This window comes from Mizuhopecten yessoensis, unplaced genomic scaffold, assembly GCF_002113885.1.
Source record: "Mizuhopecten yessoensis strain PY_sf001 unplaced genomic scaffold, ASM211388v2 scaffold716271, whole genome shotgun sequence".
Classification (NCBI taxonomy): Eukaryota; Metazoa; Mollusca; class Bivalvia; order Pectinida; family Pectinidae; genus Mizuhopecten; species Mizuhopecten yessoensis.
In genome coordinates, this window is record NW_018480033.1 from 476888 (window position 1) to 497160 (window position 20273).

At 39.3% G+C, this 20273-nt stretch overlaps 2 protein-coding genes across 3 annotated transcripts; both read right to left on the reverse strand.

Moving 5' to 3' along the window:
• Positions 1 to 1189: 1189 nt before the first annotated feature.
• LOC110442484 lies at positions 1190 to 11424 on the reverse strand. Of its 2 annotated transcripts, none has more exons than XM_021486119.1 (4): positions 10833 to 11424; positions 9073 to 9419; positions 6861 to 6958; positions 1190 to 2511 (listed from the first exon to the last, which is right to left on the reverse strand). In XM_021486119.1, the coding sequence occupies exons 2-4, from the start codon at positions 9413 to 9415 to the stop codon at positions 2344 to 2346; spliced, it is 609 nt and encodes a 202-aa protein (XP_021341794.1). In that variant the 5' UTR covers positions 9416 to 9419; positions 10833 to 11424; the 3' UTR covers positions 1190 to 2343. The 2 variants fall into 2 exon arrangements, with proteins under 2 accessions (XP_021341794.1, XP_021341795.1); XM_021486120.1 differs by having other exon boundaries at positions 9073 to 9410; positions 10833 to 11420.
• Positions 11425 to 14623: 3199 nt separating this feature from the next.
• LOC110442492 (gibberellin 2-beta-dioxygenase 4-like) lies at positions 14624 to 17363 on the reverse strand. Its single transcript, XM_021486133.1, has 2 exons — positions 16880 to 17363; positions 14624 to 15823 (listed from the first exon to the last, which is right to left on the reverse strand). Exon 2 carries the CDS (start codon positions 15796 to 15798, stop codon positions 14806 to 14808), a length of 993 nt encoding a protein of 330 aa, XP_021341808.1. The 5' UTR covers positions 15799 to 15823; positions 16880 to 17363; the 3' UTR covers positions 14624 to 14805.
• Between the last annotated feature and the right edge of the window lie 2910 nt (positions 17364 to 20273).

Below are 20273 nucleotides of genomic sequence, written 5' to 3' on the forward strand. Positions count from 1 at the left end.
TTGATCTGTGCTTACAACATTGCCAACAAGAAAGGTTTACTACTAAGCTGTAGGATAAGCGCGACAGTTTTGTATCCAAACTTTATTCTATTCACAATGTACATATCAGACGTGTCGCAATGTTTAAAGACTGACTGGTCCCTTAGTCAAGCTCATATAACTTGACACATGGACCAGCTGGCTCAAGATAGCTTGACAAGTGGATAGTCGGTCTTGAAATGTTGCGACTCGTTTGATGCGTACACTGTGTTAATAAAATAACGTTTTATACATTAACTCTACATATACATTGATGAATCTTATAAAAGGAAGGTGACGGTTTCGATTTTCCAATATTGAACTTTCCTTTTCTTCATAGTAAGATCCCTGCTTCCCTTACATGTGGAGTTTATATGTTGCAGTTGATTCATTATTATATGACTGGCTCTAATTATCACGATTTTCGTGATAAATCTCGACTACTGAAGGACAAAATAAGTTGAAGAATGTGTGCAAGCTTATTGGTCGTTATCATGACCTCATAGGGAAACATTTTATTTCCGTGTGAGATATGAATGTTAATGGTTTTTAATATCCTCATTAGTTAACCTTTTGGTTTTGTTGTCGCCGATCCTTTTCTCACTTTAAGAACGTAGCATTGCTTAAGATTTGATCTAGATTTGTGTTGTATCTTTGAGCAAGATACTTTACTCCACTTGTTTCAGTCTACTCAGCTGTAAATTAGTACGTGATTGGGCAGTGCTAGAATTGTTGAATGCTAGCTGTTAGCGCCGAAATGGCAGCTCCGACTGTATGCTCCCCAGGGAGTTGAGAAAGATATTGGCTGGTTGCAAAGGCCCTATAATTTGTAAACCGCTTTGAGACGACCTACGAACTAGGTTGTGATAAAGCGGTATATAAGAACCTCGAATTATTATTATTATTATTATTATTTGCATGCCAAGTGACATCAATGAAGCAGATAACACTTATCCTTCCAGAACATCTGGTCTTATTCTCGTACTTTTATAAAACGCCCCATTTGTTCATATTTTACCCACTTACACAAAGACTTTTGAGAAATCATTTATATTTTATGAGATACGGAGGGAGGTTTATCTGGAATTTTCCGTAACAGACATGCCTAATTCAAAAGTACATGGCTGATAATGCAATGTTGAAATCACAAAAACAATCGACGACAACGAGGTTTGTTCAGAAATAAACAGATTTATTGTCTGCTTTGCAACACAACATATACATATTTAGTCAGTTTACTTGTTATTGTGGCATTGGTTATCAATATTGCGTCAAGCCTATCTATATTGCACACTACCCCCCTAACAGCACCTATAGTAAACATACCCCCGACAGAATGTCGTGAACAGTCGCCCACTGACATAAACACCCCCTCTCCCCGGTCACTAGGTCGAGACCCCCTAGCCCGATCTGTACGTCGTACAATCCCCCACACTCAGTCAATATGTCTTAAACTCTCCCCGGTCACTAGGTCGAGACCCCCTAACCCGATCTGTACGTCGTACAATCCCCCACACCTCAGTCAATATGTTTTAAACTCTCCCCGGTCACTAGGTCGAGACCCCCCTAACCCGATCTGTACGTCGTACAATCCCCCACACCTCAGTCAATATGTCTTAAACTCTCCCGTTTGACAGCATGCCATATGAGTATAACTTCACTTTATCTCATAACCCGCTTCCCGCACCCCTTCCCCTGGACTTATTTAGAAGAAGAAGAATCAATAATTTTGATCACTTTGATGTCCGATTCCTAAGTTCTAAACTAGGAAAAGATAAGCTGGTAGTGAAATGCAGTTGAGAAATCTTCATAAAAACTTAGGGGCTGGTAGCCAGTTTATCTTTTCCCCCAACCAACACACAGTTAGTATGTCGTAAACAACTTCACCTCTGTTTCCACTTATTGTATGCATATCTCTCAACAACAAATGTATTTGTTCACTACTTAAGCTTATTCACATCCTACTTTACTAAGGATCGACTTCAAACATAAAAAATAACAATATACTCATAAATAGTCATATGGAAATAGAATAAATATTGTTCAGTTACGTTTAAAAGTCATTTTTAGCACATATATATATAAATACTTCTACTTTTACATATGAGGTTTTGTTCAGCTGTGAAGTGTTGTATGTGTAATGGATAACTTACATTAAAATGTAAATAAAAGCTCATGTATATTATCTCTGTAGGACGTTGAGATCAAAGCGGGATCCCGTCTGTCTGGCTCGTTATTATAGATACCCTGTACAACAAAGGAAGTTTTAATCAGCGGTCAACAATACGGACTTTCTCGTTCACTAACATATACAAACAAAATAACTTATGCTTTGCTCTTGGGTGAGCTGCTTTTCTTCATCCACGTCTGGCTGAATACGTCCTCCGAGAACGGATCTTCATCACTATCATTGCCATCCGGGCTACTTCTGAAGGGAACGGGATCTGATGCGTTGGGTTCGAAAAAATCCAACACGGGGAGGGTAGAGGAAACCTATAAAATAGAAATAAGAAATAGGAAATAAACTTCCGCAGCTATAACACAGACAAAATCCGAGGTCAGTATTACCAGAAAGCATAACCCAATATGTAGGTTACCAACGATCTAAGACGGTATCTCAGGTGGAAGCAAGGTAATGGAGACATCTACACAAAAGCTGCGTAGATTTAAAGCACGCTGGTTGTAAACCCTAACTACATTACTCTGATAACTCTGAAAACTCTGATAATGTTAGTGAAGAAGATCATTACCTGTATTATACTAACGTGAAGCCGCTACTGTGTTTGACCTGGTAAGTGACTTAGAACATGTTTTGCTGAAGAAGCAGAAGATCCTTCGATAACATTTTCCCGAGAATAAATCTGAATGTCTATATGTTTCCTTACCAACACTACCCAACAAGCTGAGTTCTTTACGAGGCAGTTCACATACAAGTTCTACAGACCAAGTACAAGTTCTACAGACCAAGTACAAGTTTTACAGACCAAGTACAAGTTCTACAGACCAAGTACAAGTTCTACAGACCAAGTACAAGTTTTACAGACCAAGTACAAGTTCTACAGACCAAGTACAAGTTCTATACACCAAGTACAAGTTCTACAGACCCATATGGGGTTGCTAGGAGCTTTGTCCGTTTGTACGACTACAAACGTGTCAGGGAGGTTGCTACGTATCTGTTGACAACATGGGCAAGGAAAACATATTCGTAATCTTGTCCAACCCCCGATATTAGATTATGCATTAGACTTTTAGGTTGAATATTCAGAAGAACATAATTTGTTCCTTTGCACCAAAGGTTGGACACCACCTTCACGTGGTTTTACGTTTCCGTTGGGGACATTTAAGACCAGTAAGGTTTCATTACCAGAGAATTTCCGTTGAGGACATTTAAGACCAGTAAGGTTTCATTATCAGATGGTTTCCATTGAGGACATTTAAGACCAGTAACGTTTTATTACCAGAGGGTTTCCATTGAGGACATTTAAGACCAGTAAGGTTTCATTATCAGAGGGTTTCCATTGAGGACATTTAAGACGAATAAGGTTTAATTACCAGAGGATTTCCATTCGGGACATTTAAGACCAATAAGGTTTCATTACCAGAGGGTTTCCGTTGAGGACATTTAAGACCAGTAAGGTTTTATTACCAGAGGGTTTCCGTTGAGGACATTTAAGACCAGTAAGGTTTTATTACCAGAGGGTTTCCGTTGAGGACATTTAAGACCAGTAAGGTTTTATTACCAGAGGGTTTCCGTTGAGGACATTTAAGACCAGTAAGGTTTTATTACCAGAGGGTTTCCGTTGAGGACATTTAAGACCAGTAAGGTTTTATTACCAGAGGGTTTCCGTTGAGGACATTTAAGACCAGTAAGGTTTTATTACCAGAGGGTTTCCGTTGAGGACATTTAAGACCAGTAAGGTTTTATTACCAGAGGGTTTCCGTTGAGGACATTTAAGACCAGTAAGGTTTTATTACCAGAGGGTTTCCGTTGAGGACATTTAAGACCAGTAAGGTTTTATTACCAGAGGGTTTCCGTTGAGGACATTTAAGACCAGTAAGGTTTTATTACCAGAGGGTTTCCGTTGAGGACATTTAAGACCAGTAAGGTTTTATTACCAGAGGGTTTCCGTTGAGGACATTTAAGACCAGTAAGGTTTTATTACCAGAGGGTTTCCGTTGAGGACATTTAAGACCAGTAAGGTTTTATTACCAGAGGGTTTCCGTTGAGGACATTTAAGACCAGTAAGGTTTCATTACCAGAGGGTTTCCGTTGAGGACATTTAAGACCAGTAAGGTTTTATTACCAGAGGGTTTCCGTTGAGGACATTTAAGACCAGTAAGGTTTTATTACCAGAGGGTTTCCGTTGAGGACATTTAAGACCAGTAAGGTTTTATTACCAGAGGGTTTCCGTTGAGGACATTTAAGACCAGTAAGGTTTTATTACCAGAGGGTTTCCGTTGAGGACATTTAAGACCAGTAAGGTTTTATTACCAGAGGGTTTCCGTTGAGGACATTTAAGACCAGTAAGGTTTTATTACCAGAGGGTTTCCGTTGAGGACATTTAAGACCAGTAAGGTTTTATTACCAGAGGGTTTCCGTTGAGGACATTTAAGACCAGTAAGGTTTTATTACCAGAGGGTTTCCGTTGAGGACATTTAAGACCAGTAAGGTTTTATTACCAGAGGGTTTCCGTTGAGGACATTTAAGACCAGTAAGGTTTTATTACCAGAGGGTTTCCGTTGAGGACATTTAAGACCAGTAAGGTTTCATTACCAGAGGGTTTCCGTTGAGGACATTTAAGACCAGTAAGGTTTTATTACCAGAGGGTTTCCGTTGAGGACATTTAAGACCAGTAAGGTTTTATTACCAGAGGGTTTCCGTTGAGGACATTTAAGACCAGTAAGGTTTTATTACCAGAGGGTTTCCGTTGAGGACATTTAAGACCAGTAAGGTTTTATTACCAGAGGGTTTCCGTTGAGGACATTTAAGACCAGTAAGGTTTTATTACCAGAGGGTTTCCGTTGAGGACATTTAAGACCAGTAAGGTTTTATTACCAGAGGGTTTCCGTTGAGGACATTTAAGACCAGTAAGGTTTTATTACCAGAGGGTTTCCGTTGAGGACATTTAAGACCAGTAAGGTTTTATTACCAGAGGGTTTCCGTTGAGGACATTTAAGACCAGTAAGGTTTTATTACCAGAGGGTTTCCGTTGAGGACATTTAAGACCAGTAAGGTTTTATTACCAGAGGGTTTCCGTTGAGGACATTTAAGACCAGTAAGGTTTCATTACCAGAGGGTTTCCGTTGAGGACATTTAAGACCAGTAAGGTTTTATTACCAGAGGGTTTCCGTTGAGGACATTTAAGACCAGTAAGGTTTTATTACCAGAGGGTTTCCGTTGAGGACATTTAAGACCAGTAAGGTTTTATTACCAGAGGGTTTCCGTTGAGGACATTTAAGACCAGTAAGGTTTTATTACCAGAGGGTTTCCGTTGAGGACATTTAAGACCAGTAAGGTTTTATTACCAGAGGGTTTCCGTTGAGGACATTTAAGACCAGTAAGGTTTTATTACCAGAGGGTTTCCGTTGAGGACATTTAAGACCAGTAAGGTTTTATTACCAGAGGGTTTCCGTTGAGGACATTTAAGACCAGTAAGGTTTTATTACCAGAGGGTTTCCGTTGAGGACATTTAAGACCAGTAAGGTTTTATTACCAGAGGGTTTCCGTTGAGGACATTTAAGACCAGTAAGGTTTTATTACCAGAGGGTTTCCGTTGAGGACATTTAAGACCAGTAAGGTTTTATTACCAGAGGGTTTCCGTTGAGGACATTTAAGACCAGTAAGGTTTTATTACCAGAGGGTTTCCGTTGAGGACATTTAAGACCAGTAAGGTTTTATTACCAGAGGGTTTCCGTTGAGGACATTTAAGACCAGTAAGGTTTTATTACCAGAGGGTTTCCGTTGAGGACATTTAAGACCAGTAAGGTTTTATTACCAGAGGGTTTCCGTTGAGGACATTTAAGACCAGTAAGGTTTTATTACCAGAGGGTTTCCGTTGAGGACATTTAAGACCAGTAAGGTTTTATTACCAGAGGGTTTCCGTTGAGGACATTTAAGACCAGTAAGGTTTTATTACCAGAGGGTTTCCGTTGAGGACATTTAAGACCAGTAAGGTTTTATTACCAGAGGGTTTCCGTTGAGGACATTTAAGACCAGTAAGGTTTCATTACCAGAGGGTTTCCGTTGAGGACATTTAAGACCAGTAAGGTTGTATTACCAGAGGGTTTCCGTTGAGGACATTTAAGACCAGTAAGGTTTTATTACCAGAGAGTTTCCGTTGAGGACATTTAACACCAGTAAGGTTTCATTACCAGAGGGTTTCCGTTGAGGACATTTACGACCAGTAAGGTTTTATTACCATAGGGTTTTCGTTCAGGACATTTAAGACCAGCAAGGTTTTATTACCATAGGGTTTTCGTTCAGGACATTTAAGACCAGCAAGGTTTTATTACCATAGGGTTTTCGTTCAGGACATTTAAGACCAGCAAGGTTTTATTACCATAGGGTTTTCGTTAAGGACATTTAAGACCAGCAAGGTTTTATTACCATAGGGTTTTCGTTAAGGACATTTAAGACCAGCAAGGTTTTATTACCATAGGGTTTTCGTTAAGGACATTTAAGACCAGCAAGGTTTTATTACCATAGGGTTTTCGTTAAGGACATTTAAGACCAGTAAGGTTTTATTACCAGAGGGTTTCCGTTGAGGACATTTAAGACCAGTAAGGTTTTATTACCATAGGGTTTTCGTTAAGGACATTTAAGACCAGTAAGGTTTTATTACCATAGGGTTTCCGTTGAGGAGGTTTTTGACAAATCTATGGAGTTCCGCTTCCCTTTCCTCCGCAAGGTCACGTGTGTAGCGTCGGAACATCTTCAACCCTGTCAAGAAATCAAATTAGTCAAACAGGTAATCAAATAAGTCAAACAGGTAATCAAATATGTCAAAGAGGTAATCAAATTAGTCAAACAGGTATTCAAATTAGTCAAACAGGTATTCAAATTAGTCAAACAGGTAATCAAATTAGTCAAACAGGTAATCAAATTAGTCAAACAGGTATTCAAATTAGTGAGGTATTCAAATTAGTCAAACAGGTAATCAAATTAGTCAAACAGGTATTCAAATTAGTCAAACAGGTAATCAAATTAGTCAAACAGGTAATCAAATTAGTCAAACAGGTATTCAAATTAGTCAAACAGGTATTCAAATTAGTCAAACAAGTAATCAAATTAGTCAAACAGGTATTCAAATTAGTCAAACAGGTAATCAAATTAGTCTGACGCTAAGTCAAGTACTTTTTTTACGGTATGTGAACACTGAATTAATTTCAAACACTATCTCCTTGTCAGATTAATCAATTGTATTACCATATGTTGGGTATAGAACACTGTTTTATAAAAAAAAATATGCTGTAAAGTGAATACTTATTGAAAATTAATTACATGTAATTTGTGTGAACAATAATTAGATTAATTGATTATGAGTTAATTAAATAGATATACACAAGTAAGAAATGTATGCGATCTTAAACCTACATCGTAATTGACTAGATTAAGACTTCACGAATTAATCAATATAATGAATGAGTAAATGTAGAGCTGAATGATTACATTTTTTATGTATAAATTTAATTAACGAATGAATAATTAAAAATATTTAGCAATTATATTTTTACAAGAGGCTTAGGACTGGCAACAACTTGAACCTAGGTTTGTCCCCAATTGTTACTACTTCTTCGGAAAAGACATATTTAAACCTGAGTTTATTGAGTTTGTATACAGTGTTTTGACGACATAATGGAGTGTTTCCAGAAAGGGAATGACATTGAGTAAAATCGACCACACTATAATATGGTATGTGGTATAAGAAACACTAGTGTCTTACAGTGGTCACAGATGCATGGGGGATATTGATTTCTTGGTCCGATATGAATTAAATAAATATTTCAGGGTATTATGTACAGAGTTTGATTCATTATTACGTCTGATATTTACAGTAGTATTCACAGGGCTAAATCAAGGTTAGATAGGTATATTTACACACGCACATTAAGAGGTACGACAGATTGTGTGGACATGTCTTGTGAAGGATTGCTATTAAGGGGTAATGTCCATAGCCTTGTGACATATACAAGACACCTTGAGATACCGCGGCGGGTAGAATTGATTTCTGACCATCTAACGGGCATTCAATATAGGAGTGTCTTATAAACTAAAAATCTCGGACTTAATTAAAGCAACGCAGGAAGTAGCCTTGCTCAAGTCCGTGATTTGTAGGGGCCACATTTGTATTACACTTGTGGATAAGATTTGGTTTGGTGTGTTTGTGTTTTACGTCCTATTAACAGCTATGGCCATTTAAGGACGTGTCAGGTTTTTGAGGTGGAGGAAAGCCGGAGTACCCGGAGAAAAACCACCGACCTGCGGAAGTGTATCAGGCGACTGCCCCACGTGCACGTAGACCACGAACCCACGACCAAGTGGTGGAGGGCTAGTGGCAGCAGAATGTTAGACGCCTTAACCACTCGGCCACCGCGGCCCCCAATGTGGATAAGAATAAATCTTTCCATTAAGTTCTAATATTGTTGTAATAGTTTATCTAAAACATGCGATTGGTACGTAAATGCGGTATATTACTTATAACAAGGATCACAAAACACTTGCTTTGAAAATGGCCTATGGATCGCTACGTTTCAGCCACTATTGAACACTCATAGTTGCTTCAGACCAATAAAATGCTAACCTGTTGGCAACCATTGAACAGTCATCTTTGCGACAAACCCATTAATTATTGTCAATGAACGGGTACAGCGTTTTCGTCCTGGATATATATTGGATTGAGGTGTAGTCTAAATAGCGTCAATTAACTGTCTAATGAAATTGATACGTCATACTCAATGTACTTACATTCTACTGAATCATCGCCATTTTATTGGTAATTAAGTTATCATGGACACGTGTAAGGTAGTCTTATAGTACGTAAGCCAATGTCCTACCTGTTAGCTGCGGTATAAATACTGATCCCTGACTTTGGTCATCTTTTTGAAAATATTCCACCAAAACTTTTCGAAAATTTAAAAAGCTTCTGTAAGTTCTCCTCACACACATGGATCGTCCGTCCGACCATAACACCTCAACTATAAATAGATAGTCACACGTGCTGTTACACTTCACCTCGGAGAACCCGGAAATGTCTGCTGACGTCACAGAAACGTTCGAGCACGTATTTTCTTGCATGATTTCATAGAGTTCGGAGGATAAGTCCCCGTCCAGGTTGACATTCTTAAACGCCTCCATCTTCCATATATCAATCCTCTGCTGATGGCGTGTCCCACTCATCGTGCAATAAAAAAAAGTTTATATAAATATCAAATGTGCTGTTGATTTTCTGTGTTTACATTTGAGACTTGTGTTTGTGTTGGTCTCCTTCTGTGCTAATTGTTTGTCTTTTTGTTCACTTGTACGGTATCGTGTTGTTTGCCTACTGTTTCACTTGTACGGTAACGTGTGTTGTTTGTCTACTGTTTCACTTGTACGTTATCGTGTTGTTTGCCTACTTGTTCACTTGTACGGTATCGTGTGTTGTTTGCCGACTGTTTCACTTGTACGGTATCGTGTGTTGTTGGTCTACTGTTTCACTTGTACGGTATCGTGTGTTGTTGGTCTACTGTTTCACTTGTACGGTATCGTGTGTTGTTGGTCTACTGTTTCACTTGTACGGTATCGTGTGTTGTTTGGCTACTGTTTCCCTTGTACGGTATCGTGTGTTGTTTGCCTACTGTTTCGCTTGTACGGTATCGTGTGTTGTTTGCCTACTGTTTCCCTTGTACGGTATCGTGTGTTGTTTGCCTACTGTTTCACTTGTCCGCTATCGTGTGTTGTTTGCCTACTGTTTCACTTGTACGGTATCGTGTGTTGTTTGTCTACTGTTTCACTTGTACGTTATCGTGTTGTTTGCCTACTGGTTCACTTGTACGGTATCGTGTGTTGTTTGCCTACTGTTTCACTTGTACGGTATCGTGTGTTGTTTGTCTACTGTTCACTTGTACGGTATCGTGTGCTGTTTGCTAACTGTTTCACTTGTACGGTATCGTGTGTTGTTTGCCTACTGTTTCACTTGTACTGTATCGTGTTGTTTGTCTTTTTGTTCACGTGTACTGTATCGTGTTGTTTGTCTTTTTGTTCACTTGTACGGTATCGTGCTGTTTGTCTACTGGTTCACTTGTACTGTATCGTGTTTTGATTGTCTACTGGTTCACGGAATCGTATGTTGTTTGTCTAAGTGTTCACCTGTACGTTATCGTGTGTGTGTTGGTGGGTTTTTTACATTCACGTGCACGGTATCCTGTGTTATTTTTGTGCAAGTTGAAATATACAATATCGTTTTGAGTTGTTCGTCTGTTGGTTCACTTTTTCCGATTCACGTATGGAATCGTGCAGCAGTGCATGTGTTTTTGTGGTATTGTCCTTGTTCACGTGTGCCTTCGTTTTGTTGTGTTAATGTCCTGTGGTTCACGTGTAATTTTGTGTTGTTGTTTAAATGTTGTGGTTCAGATTTGGGTGGTGTTTTGTTGTTGGAGAATTTTAATCTACACACATTAATTTGATTAATCATAAGAACACGCGATGCCGGTGTGTATGAATTTCTGCTTGTAGGTGTCACATGTTGGCAAATATAGAGACAGACACACACGTACACAAATAGTCAGTAAAACAATTAAAATTCAGCAAATACTATTATTATATGTATGCCTACCTGATTAGACATTTCCTCTATTCACACAGTGTGTCTGACATCGTGTCCCCGCCGGCTGAGGACACCGTCACACTTTCTACGGGATACAGGACTACGTATACGTATCTAATGACCGCTGACAGGTCCGGGACATTTCCGTCCTGGTGTGACTGATTGTAGCTACAAAAGTTGTTTTCTAGTAAAACACATGTGATGTATACCGATCTGTTATACAGGCAGACATGTATAGCCTTTCCTTAAAAGTTCAAAGGTCAGATCAGATCCCAACACGTAGACACCACTCTATATTATACGGTACAAACACGGTGTCACAAACTCGTACTAAATACGTGTATGTATGATTGTCTTGTATCATTTCCGTGCTATCTGTAATATACCACTCGACCTGTTATCACATGTACAGTTGTTTAAAAATCCGCCAAGAGTTATCTCCTAACTCGGAGCAAACGCACATGTAGGGAACTTGTTATCGCAAATGCAATATTGATGAGTTGAAAATGTCGACGTTCAATTTACTACATTCTTTTCTGACGTCATGCTGCTGTAGAGACCAAACAGTGTATTATTGTTAGGTTGAATCCGATTCACAGGCCACGTTAGTCAATTTTGTAGCTGTTAAACAAGTCTGGATTTAAGTGGAGTATAACTGGAGCCGAGCCAATAGCATTGATATCCATCTTAATATATTTAGTCTTACATAACGATATATATATATACGTATAGCGTCAGGTATCAAAGTGTGTTCAGTTATACCTAATGGCCGGACAGGTGACTTTGACTGACGATAATGCTGTCTAGTGTATGTCTTTAGGGTATAGCTGTTCTTAAGGACTTTCATCATATATCTAATTGCACATAATTGCATTATGTAGTATAAATACAATTGTATATACATGCATAGTACATGTATATACGTGTATACACACACACGTATAGTTCATACATATTCTGGTAGAGAACAGCGCTATGATACAACAGGTATGTGGCTGTTATATTGTGTATCTCTATAACGGGATATAAACAGTTGATTGTTTAAACCTATCGCCAATGGTGTGGAGGTTTTGATGCTGTAACTTTCGGAAGGCATGTAACCCGACACTGCCGCTTTATGGTTCTCCTACTAAAAAGATACGTGACTCTGAAACAAACATGATGAGGTCAGCCAATATCTTACTGACGTAATTAAATGGTCTATAGGAAGCACTATTTTATCGCCGATTAATCTCTTGGGTTTTGAGCCAGAGAATACTCCTGTCTTTCACATAGTTATCTGGTGCCGTTAGGACAACTATAAGCATGAAGGCGCCGCGTATGTTCAACAGGTCATCTACGGGGCCAAAAATAACAGTTAGTGATGCTACCCAACTGTAATATTGTGTGAAGAGTCAAAGTGATAATTTAGCCTTCATCAAATTATATTTTGAAGTGTATTGTTATGTGTTTTGTATTGATACAGAGTGTATTGTTGTATGATGTGTATAGATTTATAATGTATTAATACAAATTAACAATGTATATATGGTATACATTGATGTAATTTATGTATTGACACATGTATATAAATAGTGTGTTTATATATATGTGGAGCATTGAAGTATAAGAGATGGTTATAAATATATTATATGGTGTGCATTGATGTGCATTATGATTTGATAGTGTAAGTCGATACTGTGTGTTGATGTAATGATACGTTGATGTTGTAGAGTGTGTATTGGAGGAATTAGTCAAGCTAATTAATATAGCGACGGATTACAGCAACAGGGAGCAGTTACAACCTACAACCTACCAAATGGGTTATCATGGGTATATCTTGTTCGGTCAACAATGCGATCCAGTCAAAACTCAGATATAACATCGATAGTACTTAGCGATGTCAGTCAGTCAATTGCATTCCGACATGGACGTACTTAGATCGGCCAGAAAGCAAACCCCTACTGCTGTTACTGAGAACATGCTATCATGGTTCCGGGTCTACATGGCAAACAAGGGTTGTGTATGTCACCTCATAAGAGTATGCGTACTTCCGGTAATGTTATATTTCAAAAAAAAAGTTCTTCAGCCAACACCGAACCATTGGGGAATTTACTGTTCTCTCTACCAATAAACACTGCCAATATATGAATCTACATATATGCTCGGGATTTCTACCAGTGGACGCGCGAAGGTTCACAATAGGGTTCTTTCCCTATTTAGAAGCATTATAGAGCATCATGACTTGTTAAAACACAGCTGACCTTACAACGAGACAAGGTGGTAAAATCGGACTCAAACAGTACAACTGGTTTGGCGAGGTCAGAAAGGTCATTGCTATCCATGATGTTGTTGATGGTTTAGTTTGTAAAGACAAGTGGAAGTTTAGTGTGAGTTTTGCGGATATCAGCTACTGTTCAATTTCAATATAGAAGGAGGTCGATACATCATCCTCTTTGATTGTTTTCAATTTTAATCTATAATCCCCGCAATATGCCATAACCTCGCTTTCCCAACCTACAAATGACATGTCCCGACTACCAGTGAACATACAACTGCTTACCTGTTACAGATGTCATTGTAACCATAATTAAGTTTAACCCACATGCTTACTGTGTGAGCTGTCTTCTGAGACGCCAAAGCATTTGAAAGAAAGAAGGAGCATCATCCTATCATAACAAGCCCTAATTGATGGTGTTCACGAGATTTTACGATTAAGTCAAATAAAGAAAACCTACAGTTCCCTATGGAAAACTCTGTGCTGATCACTGCCCCTAGGGACCTACTCAACACCATAGAGTTCCACACTCCCAGACTTTAACATGCCCGGCATAGCGAACAGAAGGCCAATGCTTCTAAGTTGTGGTAGATTGATGCCGTAAAAGGACATTTCTATAAAGCGTAACATATGCTTTAATCTGCGTGAGAACTACTGTGGAAGCTGCATTTGATGGCCGTAACGTAACTCTTACTTTTCAACCTTTTTACCTACTTCTGTATTTTCAGCTATTTAATAGAATTGACATTAACCTGCAACCAAGTTCTTTTTCATGGTGATATGCTATCCTATAGACCCCCACCAACCCACCCCCTGCATTTGTCATGATACATTATGCCCTGTAGGAGAATGTGGTGTCTGAGTCAAGGTTTGGGTGATTATTAGAGATCAAAGGGATAATATAGGTTGGCATTTTCTGTTGTCCTCCGTGTTTGATGACCTGTCTCATCCCCACATCCTACTCGCCTTAGGTACAATATACCCTGCTTTACTCATCTTAACTCATCAGATTCACTGTCTGAAAATTTCCCGCATCTAGAATTGTACCTTTTATGCAATAGTATCGAGCATAATGATCTATATTTTAATCAATACAAAATGAAAAAGCAAAACTTTTCTAGCGTTGTTCATTTTTTAAAAGTAGAATGAAATAGCTTCAGGTGAAGAGTTACATATGGCACTGCCCGGTGTCTTATCCTTTCGTTAATTCAATAAAATGTGTTGAAAACCCCCCAACTTAATTCAGTTGTATTGCATTTCTTGCTAATGGTATTTTCTTTATTTTCAAGGCAACTACCAGAGTTGTTCTCCTTTGTAGGAAACAAACAAGTGTCGATGGCTGTCTGGCGGACTCTTTGTTTGTTCTTCATATCCAATAAACAAAAGTGATGTTGCTCAAAACCCCAACGCCAACATGTCTGTGTACGAAATATAAAACATGGATTTTTAAAAATAAATAAAATATCAGGTTGTAAGTTGGTATCTCCTTTTGTGCACGAGAAAATCAAAAAGATCACAAAACCATTTAAGAAACATTTCGTGTAGTTACGGTTATTATTTATTCATATCAAAGATGTAATCAAACACCACTGAACACCACTTTGTCTTCTAATGTATTCTGAGATCATTACAAAATAGTTGATTTATCATTACCTATGTACGTTTTCTGATTTAACTATTGTCTATGCTTAATCACATTCACGTAAGTGTAATACAGGGTCCATTTCAAACGTCTGGTAAAACTCTGTACTCGAAATGTTTCTTCACATATTTGTACTGGTGAAACACCCACGGGCCGTACAGCTCGGGGACGTGCTTGGGACCACTTCCAGTAAATTTCGTCAGGAAATTAACCCCGATATCTGCATCAAAGGAAGGTTCAAGAAAAAACGGAAATGAAAACCTGTCTTCACCGATGTCAACTACACGATGCCGTGTTGCTCGGAACCGACCACCAAGCATGCGCGAGAATACGTCACCGATGTTCATAACGAGGCTATTGGAACGCGGAGCGACTGCTGCCCATCGACCATCCGCTGTCATTACCTCTAAACCACTGTAGCCAAAGGTCGTAAGTAATGTCATGAAGCCCGTGTCTGTATGTTCCGGCGTGGTGATCACCTTACCGTCCTCAAGCAGACACACTTCCGGTGGGGTACTTTCCCAAGTCGGGTAATGGATCATACGGAACGTAGTTAGTGGTTTATCGTCAAATAAACCAATAAACGCATTTTCGTCTATTCCAATCCCACGTGCAGTAAGTCGCAAGATTTCCATGGCGGTATTATGCATAATATCAAATGCTTTCGTCAGCTCAGATTTGAAAGGCAATTTTCCATCTTCTTCAGGCCAAACATTTTCCTCGTAGATCCATGACGCACGTGTCGTGTTGCTGTCAATTGTTGGATACACAGGTCCGAACTCGAATCCCTCTTTTCTACTGGGTTCCCCCTCAATTACCGGGAAGTACCCCCGGAACATGTTGGTGTTTTCCGGGTTCCATTGCTTTCGTAACAAACATTTCTTCTTGTCATATGGTTGGTTGAAGAACCATTTACAGCTCCTGAGTAGAATGTCAAAGTCTAGTCCTTCAATATTATCTATTGCCAGAAAGCCTACATTTTCAAGGGCATCAATCAAGCTTTGAGACATCTCGTCTCGTTGAGTCCGAGACTTTGACATGTCTATGACTGGGAGCTGCAGTGTTCCTGGCTCCATGTTTTTGTCACTCTATAACGACTATCTGTTAACAATAAATAAAAACATACTTTAACTCGTCTTTCAAATATGTTTCATGAACTTACGAGTGTTCGCTTGTTTTTTGCTTTAGATCGACCTGTTTGTTGTTGTTGTTTTTTTCTGTTTTTTTTTTTTTTTTTTTTTTTTTTAATGGGGGGNGGTGGCAGTAATCAAAGAAGTGATAACAAGATTTCTACAAAATTAATTCGATTAAATAAAATTTTATTTTGTGCCAATCTACGAACACATTTTCAGAAACGTTATTTTTGCTAGAAGCCCATAACCGTTATGGTTTTATTAAAACAAAAGCCATGCACATCTTACCCAATGAAAACGACCTTAGTCGAAAAAACGAATGTACATTCAAATTGAAGAAAAATACTTTCCTTTGCTAAAATTTGGTAACGAGAGATGTAATGACTGTGTATAAAGTATCGTGCAATACATAAATAAATCAAGAGCGAGTGAAAAATGTAAACGTAAACAATTTTTTTTTGTAATTTTTTTTTCAACATTTATCATCGTCTTCAACCACCTCCTTTAGTTCAACTCAAAGATATGTTTAATAATACCCATAATGCTATAGATCAACGTAAATTAGAATAAAGTATATGATTTTATACAAAGTTGATTTATTTTGCACCTGATGAATAACATTTGTAACGGCTTTGTTATCTAAATATAAAACATTATTGACATTAAATTAAAAAAATCAGTAATAAACATATGGACAGTATGTTTAGATTATTTTATGGGTAAAAACAGAATATGCAGGGTTTTTTTTCTTCATTTCAGCTAATACACAATATGCTGGTTAAAGTTATATATTGCACATTAGCATGAATTGTAACGGTACATTATCAGGGTCAGGTTATGCCATATATGTCATTTTTATGCCATTTTCTCACTGCTTTTCAATCTTTATCAAGCAAACTAAACAATTCAAGAAACATCAAGCAATAGCATGAAAATGAACAGCAAGGCAAAGTCCATTCAGTCTAGTTTTGTCAGAGTAACACATTAGTGATGAACAATCATGACTTAACGATAAAACACTCACCAGTCGGGTTTAATCCAACGTATTTCTCGCTGACAGGGTGTAGTGGATTAGGCTAAATTATCCCTCGTTTAAGGCTAAATTATCCCTCGTTTATCTCGTCGACAGTGTGTAGTGGATTAGGCAAAATTATCCCTCGTTTATCTCGTCGACAGGGTGTAGTGGATTAGGCTAAATTATCCCTCGTTTATCTCGTCGACAGGGTGTAGGGGTTTAAGCTAAAGTATCCCTCGTTTATCTCGCCGACAGGGTGTAGGGGGTTAGGCTAAATTATCCCTCGTTTATCTCGTCGGCAGGGTGTAGTGGGTTAGGCTAAATTATCCCTCGTTTATCTCGTCGGCAGGGTGTAGTGGGTTAGGCTAAATTATCCCTCGTTTATCTCGTCGACAGGATGTAGGGGGTTAGGCTAAATTATCCCTCGTTTATCTCGTCGACAGGGGCAGTGTATAAATCCAACGTATTTCTATCTGACTGGGTGGATCGTAGATCATGTTTATCTATGTAACGTTAATTGACCAATAACCTCTGATAAGTACCTCGTGTCTGTGATACACTAGATATCACACAACCGTTATCCCGATATAACTTATCCGCAAGAAACATCTTACCTGTATTAATGCAAATTGAACCATTGACTTACACGTGTGTGTGTTTGTGTGGGTGTGTGTACTAAAACAACGCAACATTTTAAAATTACAAATGGCATGCATATATTTAAATATTTGCTTTCAAACATGTTTCTTTTATCAGAACATTTGACTTTTTGTAGTTTCACTACCATACCTCATACCAAACGAAAGGGATGTCTTGATTCTCTTATTAAGAGAAATGTCTTTTTCCAAGACGAACGATGGTATAATTATTTTATGAAAAGGAAACAAAAACCAAAATAGGACCATGAGAACGATTGAGTTTCTGGTTGACATTATCCATTTTGAGTTTTGTGTCAGGATTCTAAAGCACATCGTTCCAGCATGCCTCTGTGTACCAATTGTGCCCTTCTCCTGACCGACTTGTATTTGTGTCATCTGATAGTAAGACCCCTATTCCCCCTACCGACTTGTATTTGTGTCATTTGATAGTAACCCCCCTATTCCCCCTGACCGACTTGTATTTGTGTCATTTGATAGTAACACCCCTATTCCCCCTGACCGACCTGTATTTGTGTCATCTGATAGTAACACCCCTATGCTCCTGACCGACTTGTATTTGTGTCATCTGATAGTAACACCCCTATTCTCCCTACCGACTTGTATTTGTGTCATTTGATAGTAACACCCCTATTCCCCCTGACCGACTTGCATTTGTGTCATCTGATAGTAACACCCCTATTCTCCTGACCGACTTGTCTTTGTATCATCTGATAGAAACACCCCTATTCCCCTTGACCGACTTGTATTTTGGTCATTTGATTGTAACACCCCTATTCTCCCTACCGACTTGAATTTGTGTCATTTGATAGTAACACCCCTTTTCCCCCTGACCGACTCGCATTTGTGTCATCTGTTAGTAACACCCCTATCCCCCCTACCGACTTGTATATGTGTCATTTGATAGTAACGCCCCTATTCCCCGTGACCGACTTGTATTTGCTGATAGTAACACCCCTCTTCCCCCTGACCGACCTGTATTTGGGTCATCTGATAGTAACCCCCCTGTTCCCCCTGACCGACTTGTATTTGTGTCATCTGATAGTAACACCCCTATTCCCCCCACCGACTTGTATTTGTGTCATCTGATAGTAACACCCCTGTTCCCCCTGACCGACTTGTATTTGTGTCATCTGATAGTAACACCCCTGTTCCCCCTGACCGACCTGTATTTGTGTCATCTGATAGTAACACCCTATTCCCCCTACCGACTTGTAATTGTGTCATCTGATAGTACCACCCCTATTCTCCTGACCGACTTGTATTTGTGTCATCTGATATTAACCCCCCTATTCCCCCTACCGACTTGTATTTGTGTCATCTAATCGTAACACCCCTATTCCCCTTGACCGACTTGTATTTGTGACATCTAATAGTAACACCCCTATTCCCCCTGACCGACCTGTATTTGTGTCATCTGATAGTAACACCCTATTCCCCCTACCGACTTGTAATTGTGTCATCTGATAGTAACACCCCTATTCGCCTGACCGACTTGTATTTGTGTCATCTGATATTAACACCCCTATTCCCCTTACCGACTTGTATTTGTGTCATCTGATAGTCACACCCCTGTTCCCCCTGACCGACTTGTATTTGTGTCATCTAATCGTAACACCCCTATTCCCCCCACCGACTTGTATTTGTTTCATCTGATAGTAACACCCCTGTTCCCCCTGACCGACCTGTATTTGTGTCATCTGATAGTAACTCCCCTATTCCCCTTGACCGTCTTGTATTTGTGTCATCTAATAGTAACACCCCTATTCCCCTTGACCGCCTTGTATTTGTGTCATCTGATAGTAACACCCCTATTCTCCCTACCGACTTGTATTTGTGTCATCTGATAGTCACACCCCTGTTCCCCCTGACCGACTTGTATTTGTGTCATCTGATATTAACCCCCCTATTCCCCCTACCGACTTGTAATTGTGTCATCTGATAGTAACACCCCTATACCCCTTGACCGACTTGTATTTGTGTCATCTGATAGAAACACCCCTATTCCCCCTGACCGACTTGTATTTGTGTAATCTGATAGTAACAACCCTATTCCCCCTGACCGACCTGTATTTGTGTCATCTGATAGTAACTCCCCTATTCTCCTGACCGACTTGTATTTGTGTCATCTGATAGAAACACCCCTATTCCCCCTGACCGACTTGTATTTGTGTAATCTGATAGTAACAACCCTATTCCCCCTGACCGACCTGTATTTGTGTCATCTGATAGTAACCCCCCTATTCTCCTGACCGACTTGTATTTGTGTCATCTAATAGTAACACCCCTATTTCCCCTGACCGACTTGTATTTGTGTCATCTGATATTAACACCCCTATTCCCCCTACCGACTTGTAATTGTGTCATCTGATAGTAACACCCCTATTCTCCTGACCGACTTGTATTTGTATCTGATAGTAACACCCCTCCTGACCGACTTGTATTTGTGTCTTCTGATATTAACACCCCTATTCCCCCTACCGGCTTGTAATTGGGTCATCTGATAGTAACCCCCCTATTCCCCTTGACCGACCTGTATTTGTGTCATCTGATAGCAACACCCCTCCTGACCGACTTGTATTTGTGTCTTCTGATATTAACACCCCTATTCCCCTTACCGACTTGTATTTGTGTCAGCATCTGATAGTAACACCCCCATTCCCCTGACCGACTTGTATTTGTGTTATCTGATAGTAACACCCCTCCTGACCGACTTGTATTTGTGTCATCTGATAGTAACACCCCTA

What these genes read in the sequence shown, in the direction of transcription:
- LOC110442492 (XM_021486133.1), bottom strand. Translation starts at nt 15,798, where the DNA reads ATGGAGCCAGGAACACTGCAGCTCCCAGTCATAGACATGTCAAAGTCT.
- LOC110442484 (XM_021486119.1), bottom strand. Translation starts at nt 9,415, where the DNA reads ATGAGTGGGACACGCCATCAGCAGAGGATTGATATATGGAAGATGGAG. An exon ending in ATTTATACCGCAGCTAACAG is followed by an intron (nt 6,959 to 9,072) that starts GTAGGACATTGG and finishes ATTTCTTGACAG; the next exon opens with GGTTGAAGATGTTCCGACGC. An exon ending in TCCTCAACGGAAACCCTATG is followed by an intron (nt 2,512 to 6,860) that starts GTAATAAAACCT and finishes TCTATTTTATAG; the next exon opens with GTTTCCTCTACCCTCCCCGT.